This window comes from Lactuca saligna, chromosome 2, assembly GCF_052625555.1.
Source record: "Lactuca saligna cultivar CGN05327 chromosome 2, ASM5262555v1, whole genome shotgun sequence".
In the NCBI taxonomy this organism is placed as follows: domain Eukaryota; kingdom Viridiplantae; phylum Streptophyta; class Magnoliopsida; order Asterales; family Asteraceae; genus Lactuca; species Lactuca saligna.
In genome coordinates, this window is record NC_136418.1 from 108,644,300 (window position 1) to 108,651,901 (window position 7,602).

The 7,602-nt window shown below is 31.6% G+C and overlaps 1 protein-coding gene across 1 annotated transcript; it reads right to left on the reverse strand.

Moving 5' to 3' along the window:
• Nucleotides 1-254: 254 nt before the first annotated feature.
• On the reverse strand, nucleotides 255-4,805 carry LOC145031340 (glucosidase 2 subunit beta-like). The gene is made up of 16 exons (XM_078979880.1): nucleotides 4,433-4,805; nucleotides 4,212-4,337; nucleotides 3,574-3,669; nucleotides 3,251-3,490; nucleotides 2,998-3,173; nucleotides 2,814-2,909; nucleotides 2,667-2,732; nucleotides 1,938-2,229; nucleotides 1,752-1,856; nucleotides 1,564-1,665; nucleotides 1,407-1,464; nucleotides 1,248-1,316; nucleotides 1,064-1,151; nucleotides 921-982; nucleotides 786-837; nucleotides 255-688 (listed from the first exon to the last, which is right to left on the reverse strand). Exons 1-16 carry the CDS (start codon nucleotides 4,542-4,544, stop codon nucleotides 626-628), a joined length of 1,803 nt encoding a protein of 600 aa, XP_078836006.1. The 5' UTR covers nucleotides 4,545-4,805; the 3' UTR covers nucleotides 255-625.
• Nucleotides 4,806-7,602: the final 2,797 nt, after the last annotated feature.

The following is a 7,602-nucleotide window of genomic DNA, read 5'->3' on the forward strand; positions in this document are numbered from 1 at the left end:
TTTTAATTTCTTTCTTATTGTTTTAAAAAATACTTTCAAACAAATCTTGTTAGCACATTGTACTTGAAAATCTACTCAATCATGGCAACAAAAATTGATTATTATAAGGATGACATTCCCATCAGATAGATTTTTCAATGTACCATGTTGTAATATGAAGATATAAAAGTAAAATGTAATGATAAACAAACAAATAAATAATGTAAGTAAATTGGTATTTCTTGCATAGAAAAATAAAGAACCACAACAGAAAATTAAGATCAATCCATATTTAATTCATCATTTTAAAGAGCTTTTTTTTTTTTTGCAAAAGAATGGATTCACAGTCCCCCCAACACATCTTCATCTACCTCTCAAGATTAACTAAATACAGTTCCCTTTTCCATAAATGGAAAGGTTCAACTTCCAATGCATGAGGTACAACTTACTATAGAATCAATGTTCTAGTTTTACCAATTCTAGTCCCCTCGAAAAAGCAACTATATTCTTATAAGCCTCACTCCATATATCTCATGGAAGTGTTGTATTGATCCTATTTAGCAACTTCATCCCAAAAATGGAATAAAAGGACAAATCGGTCATTTTTTTTTTTTGCTTTTTCCATAATAAATAGTATGAGAAATACTTAAAGCTCATCGTGACCTTGTGGTTGTTCCATTTTCACTGCTTCTAATTTATCTTGTAGCTCCTGAAACATTCCATACAATCTTTCTCAGGTTATTCTTTTACAATGAGAAGGGCATTTTCGTCTTTTTCACATACAAAATGATGAAAGACATGTGTACCTTGAGTCTTCCTTCTTGACAAAGGGCTGGTGTAGTTAATAATGCCGAGTATCTGCAATTAAATTTTTCATTCTCATTTCGCAATAAAAATAAATACATTTATCTGTGTGTGTGTGTGTGCGGGGGGGGGCTTACTCGCAACGGCTAGGTTCATCTATATCAGCAACTTCAACTTTTGATCCACATCTTAATCTCACCTGTAAAATGTTGAGAAATATCATATGTTCAAAGGGGCAATTATGTAATTAATGTAAAGATTAAAATATTGAGATAAGTACAGTTAAGCTTCTTTGAGGTCCATTCCAGCATTTGTCACCATTTGAGAAGAGCATGACTCTGTATGACTCATCAAATTTCTCCCATTGCCTATTATTATTATTATTTATATATAATAAAACAAACAAAAAATTTGAGAAATTTAATTTTTCAGTGAAAACTAATTAATTAATTAAAAAAACGTACCCTAAAGTAGTTGTGCTGTGCCCCTCCACTTGGGTGGCATCCTTAAAAGGACAAACTTTGTAAACATACCTAAAGTGATTTAAAAAAATCAAAATTCAGCAAAATGAAAAAAGAAAAAAGTAACAATAGAAAATAAATAAATAAATAAAGTTTAATAACTTGTTCTCTTTGATCTCAAAACAGTGACCATATAACGAATAAAACTCCTTCTCTGGTCCTGTAATGTCAAACAAAGATAAATATAAGGTTTAGAATGTACTTTTTTGGTTTAGTTTTTTTTATTTTTTTATAAAGTAAAAAAAGATAAAATTTTTACCAAAGTCGTTTCCTAGTTTTTTTGTTAAACTTGTTATCCTTGATTGTATTTTAGACAACTTCCCACTTGCATCATCGTATTCTTTTCGTACACTTTCACCCTCTAAAACACACATAAAATTAAATAAATAAACAAATATGTTCAAATTTCAAATAAAAAAAAAAACAAAGGATTTTTATTTTTTTTACCAGATGTATCCACTGGAGTCTGAAATGGATTAACAGATTGAAGAAATTTCTTCACAGTTTGTTGAATCTTCTCCAACCATGATGGGTTGCTTGTGCTTTCCATATCTTATCCATTTCAAAAATCAAATTTCAAAATTCAAAATTCAAAATAACAAAATAACAAAATTAAAATAACAATTTGTGCACCTGACATATCAATTTCATCATCTGAATCATATTTATGTGAGCTGCTAGAATCATCATCATGTGATGTATCTCCAACATCATTTGTATGATCTTCTGTGTCATCCTCATCATAGTTACGGTGGTCCTCCTCAGTTTCTGTATCATATCCACTGTATTCTTCTTCCTCATGTGTATCATCATCATGATCATCATCATCATGATGCTCAGTTTTTTTCCCTGTCCAACGTGAACCAATGGTTCGACCTAATTCTTCCCTTGATAATGACTCATTATCTTCAGATGCTTCTTCTTCCTGAAAAAAAGGGATAATTTCATAATTACATATATGCCCTTGTTAAATAGCATAGTTGCCCAACTTAATTTCTTAATATCATATTTGACCAAATCTTTTTTTACAATGGTTTTAATAGATTATAATCATTTTTTATATCTTAGAATTATTATAATAATTAAAAATTTTAACTATATTAGGATATTTTCATGTTGTAGATGGAGGATATTTAGATATTACCATTGAGATTTTGATGTTTAAGAAGGGCATATACAATATTTTAAAGTTTTATGAAGGGTAAATATGATATTTAGAAATTAAGTTGAGCAAATATGATATTTTGATGTTTAATAATGGTATATACGAAATTCTTCCAGAAAAAAAAAAGAGGGAATCCCACAAATTATATAAAAGATAGAAATAAGGAATTAATTCCCTTAAGTTGATTAATAAGATACCTTATTTTCAGGGTCATGATCATGATCATGTTCATGTTGAGATGATTCCTCATTCTTTTCAACATGCTATACAAAGAGAGGAAATCTCAATACAATTGAAAAGTACAAAAAAAATATATCAGTAAATGAACATAACAAAACATTTACCTTCTTTTCTTCTATATTATCATGAGATGCATCTTTGACATCATCATCATTGTGTGTAGATTCAACACCATTGTCAACAGAGCCCTTGTTTGGATCCTAATAAAAGATTCAAAATCATACATGAAAAAGTTGATGTGAGAATTTTTCAAGAAAAAAAAGAAATCAAGATTCTTTGTTCTCTAACCTCATTGTCATTATCAGAGGTAGTACTTTCTTTGGATTCTTGCTCTTCAGCATTCACTTTTTCTTCACCTTTTTGTTCCTTTAATGCTGCTTCTTCAGCTTCTTTTTTCAGTTTCTCCTCTTGTTCTTTCTGCATACGTTCTTTCTCCTCTGCTTTCTCTATTTGTTCCTTGCGATCTAGAAATTTTTAAAAAAAAAAAAAAAAAAGTAAATTATTATGTGAAAGACACTAGAAAGGGAATTTACAAAAGTACCCTTGAGCTGTTGAACAAGTCCTTTAAGAATAGTCTCCTCATTCTTTAACCTAGATAACTCTGCTTCATCTTTTGCTACTGAAACTTTTGCTTCTTCAACTTCACGTTTTCTTATAGCAACACCCTCATGAAAAGTTGCAATCTTTTTCTTTAATCTGTCTCTTGCTACTTTTCCAGCTTCCCAACAGGTGTTTTTGCATTTGATTTTACCATTATATTCATCACTTCCATCACAGCAATCTGCTCAATGTAACCAGATATCAGTATTATATCACTATTATCTAATATGTGTGTAATAATTAAGAATAAAAGTTTGGTTTTACCGCATATTCCATCATTAACCCTGGAAGAATATATAGAAAGTGGAGTATGGCCCGCGTTTTGGCAATAGAATTTCCCATTAGGACATGCTGATGTTCCTGAAATGCCAAAATTTTAAACTATTATCATTGCAACAAGGTTGTATTTGTAGCTTAACGTTATAATGAGACACTCACTCAAAAGATTAAAGTGTAATTACAATCTGAACATAGGCTCCTAGCTTCCTATGTATATAATTTATCAATGAAAGGAAGCATATATATTCAGGTTTTTGTGCAACACTTTGTTTGTTCAACAATACTATGATAAAACACACCTACTGCTGTCTCTAATTTTAAGCAATTACTATCAACTACCAAGCAAATTGTTCTCAAGTATCTCTATTCTAAACAGTTACGTTGTTTGCTGAACACCCCCCCCCCAACCAAAGTAGTCAAGACTTAAGCTAGAAGCAAAATGTGATGATCATATGGTTTCAATAACTTGAAACATGTGGCCTTTGTCGCTTCTAATGAATAAAAACAGTAATCAACGAACATTAAGAAATAAAACTACAGTGAAGAACGATTACAAACTGATTCAAGTTGGGAATTTCGCCAAAAAAAAAACTTAATTTTCAACAGGGAAATGGTTAGCAGACCTGGTTCATCGGTGCCATCAGAGCAATCACAAAAGTCGTCATTAAGTTGCGTCTTTGTGAAAGTTTTAGATCCATCTTTGCATTTAATCGTTCCTGACGAAATTAATCCCTTGTAGTATTCCTCATCTGTTCAATAAAAGAAAGGGGGGACTGAAAATTGAAACTAACGACACAATCATTCAGTCAACCAACAATCACGAACATCAGGGTAGAAATTACACCTTGCGGAGCAACTCCGAGAAGGTCTTCTGATAGAACAACGGCAGATCTGAGAATCAACATCGAACAAAAGACGAACAGTAGGAAGGATTGTGTATGTATCTTCATTTTCATCTTTTTCTTACTAAATTAGACCTATGTGTAACAGATTTTTGATGGCTTTATCTCTAAATTCACACCAACTGAACTCGAAAGATATGAAAAGCAGCTCGGATAATTCAATGTATTTCGATCCTCAGATCATTTGCCCGTGCATTTGAATCCCTAACAAGGTATCGTAGCAGCGTTACCTACGCAACACACTGTAATTGCAGTGGTGAGTACTGATAGACGAGGGTTTAAGTTCCACCAGACTAACGACGCCGTTTCGACCAGTGGGCTCCCAAGTCCCAACCCTTCCCTTTTTTGGGTTAGACACCTCCTAACCATTTTGGGTGATCTATATATAATTATAAAATAAAAAATAAAATGTAAAAATGGTCCTAGTTTGTATTTTTTTTACTAAGGTTAAACAAATCAATTTGCAAAATGTTTGAAGGTTTCATTGTGGATTTAGTTATATATTCCTTGTTTGCATTTACTAAGGTTAACTAGTAATCGTTAGTTTTGGTTTGTTAAGCTTGATAAAAAGTGACTATTTTATCTTTTATTTTATATTTTTTAATAAAAAAGTTATATTATCTAAGTCATACACACCTCATCCCTACTATTTAAACTTAACTGAACAGTCTCCTTTAACCCTTCTCATTCTTTGGATCATATTTTATGGTGGTCTTCTCATGTGATGATGATTGACACCACCACGACTATTACTCGTTCATCTACGATAAAAAAACATATGTACGAGTGTAATTTATTATCTTAAGTAAAACATATAGTTTGTGTTTGTTTTAATTATCTCTTACAAAAGTCTGATGCTTTAGGACTAACTATTTGATCTATGTGGATATGACTTAATTTTTCCAACTAAAGTATGTAGAATAAATAAAATAGATTAATATAAACATTTGTATATTAATCAATCAATCATATATTTCAATAACACTATTGTTTCATATAACGTGTTAATTGCATGTCGTTTTGCCCCTAAATTTTAGAATTCAAAGCAGTTACATGGACCATCATCCTTAATAACTTAAGACATTGTCTGTCTTTAACATCGTAGGCCACACCACACAGGGCCCACCCTAAGGGTGTGCAGGGTGTGCATCCGTCCAGGCCTCGGAAAAATAGGGTCCGAATTTAACAAAATTAATATTATATACTTATAATATATATATATATATATATATATATATATATATATATATATATATATATATATTTGTTTCATCAATAATGAAAGACAAATGTTGCTTAGTTTAGCCGGAAAAATCTCACTCCGTGCGCATGCTATTTCTCATTTGATGCGGGTTCCATTCTCGCCTTATTCAACTTTTTTATTAAATCAATATTTTTTTTCTTTTTTTAAATAAATAGAAGTTACACATCAACCCTTCAATTTTAGTAGTTACGTCCATTTAATAAATTAATTCTCATAAGTTACAAGTATGGGTTGTTAAGGGGATTTTTTTCGTATTTGCACCAGTCCTAAAATAACTCAGGATCGGCAGTGACACCACATATACTGATTCTAGCAAAATACAAGATCTACAAGATTCATAACTTATTGATGCTTCCACCCATATGGATAAATTTTTAAAAGTACAAGAAGTTGAATGAACTTGCAGAAAGAGAAGATAATCCCCCCCCCCCCCCCCCCAACATATTATTATTATTATTATCATTCATTTATAGGTCATTATGTGGAATCATGTACTTGGATTGATGTTACTCATAACTTTACTTAGTTTATAGAATAGATAAAGATTTGATGAAACTTATCTTAAAATAAGGGTATAATTATTATGATGCATTCATGTCAATAACAACTCATACTTCGTGGAGGGACGATACTGATAGAGAATGAGTGATTAGTAATTGGGATAAGGTATTCACCATAAGGGAAGGGATTAGAGGTTGTGAGAAAGACGGTGACAGAAAATAATTTATTATTACTAAACTTGGATTAAAGGCAGTAAGGGTGATGGTGACAGAATGTAGTTTATTATTACTAAACTTTACGTAAGTCGTAATGATCCAAAACTTCCATTGCTTAACAATATAGTTGATGGGTTTTGGTCGTAAGACATCCTATGTGCTCATACAAACCCTAATGCTTGGATCTAGGTTTCTCTATTGTACATGCTTTGAATCCAAGACTATAAACCCTAATTATAGCATATGGAAATCAATATTAACATATAATTAGGTTTAAGATATTACCTTGATTGTTATGTAGCAATAACAATCCTAATTCCTCCTTGAATTGACTTTGGAATGCTTAGAGTTACAAGTGTCACTCCTCTAATGGCTTACAAACACCAAGAGCAAATGGAGAAGGTATAAAGAGAGAGGAGAGAGGTTAGAATTCGTCCTTAGGACTTATTGGGAACAAGTACACGAATTCTAAGGCCTTAGGGTCTTTATATAGGTGTAGAGATAGGGTTTCAGTCATTATCCTTATCTAGTTGCTTATCCACAAAGCAACCATAAGATAAGCCTTAAAAACCCTTATCCTTTATCCTTTGGATGATTTCAAGGATCCTTATCTCCTTGAATTCGTTCAACCCGTATTTAGGATAACCATTACCATATTTTGTAACTATCACATAATTACAATTCAGCCCCTCTAGTTTAATTAATTACACTTGATCACAAAATTAATTCCTAATTAATTATTGACCAATATTAATTAAACAAATATGATTTCTCCTTTAATATATTATTCTTATAACATATTAATAAATCATAATAACCTCTCTCTTTATTTATTTCTCCAATCAAGTTGCTTTGGTGAAGGCAACCCAAAAGGACCATGCACCATCGGGTCAAGTACATACCAAAATAGTTATGGACTTAGACACTAATCCAACAGTCTCCCACTTGGATAAGTCTACTAACTATTCTGCGTATGACTTCAGATCCTGATCTGCAATCGTAGCTTTCCAAAGCCGCTGTCAACTCTGATCCTATCAGATACGCGTGTCCTTAGATAAGGGATCATATATTCCTCCATTCTAGATATCGTATGAGATATGATTTCAAATCATTCTCTTTGTACTACTTCTCG

Excerpts from the sequence above, each read along its gene's own strand:
- LOC145031340 (XM_078979880.1), bottom strand. The coding sequence starts at position 4,544 with ATGAAAATGAAGATACATACACAATCCTTCCTACTGTTCGTCTTTTGT. Across the intron at positions 3,174-3,250 it reads ACTTGTTCAACAGCTCAAGG|ATCGCAAGGAACAAATAGAG; the intron begins GTACTTTTGTAA and ends AAAAATTTCTAG. Across the intron at positions 1,857-1,937 it reads TGATGAAATTGATATGTCAG|ATATGGAAAGCACAAGCAAC; the intron begins GTGCACAAATTG and ends GAAATGGATAAG.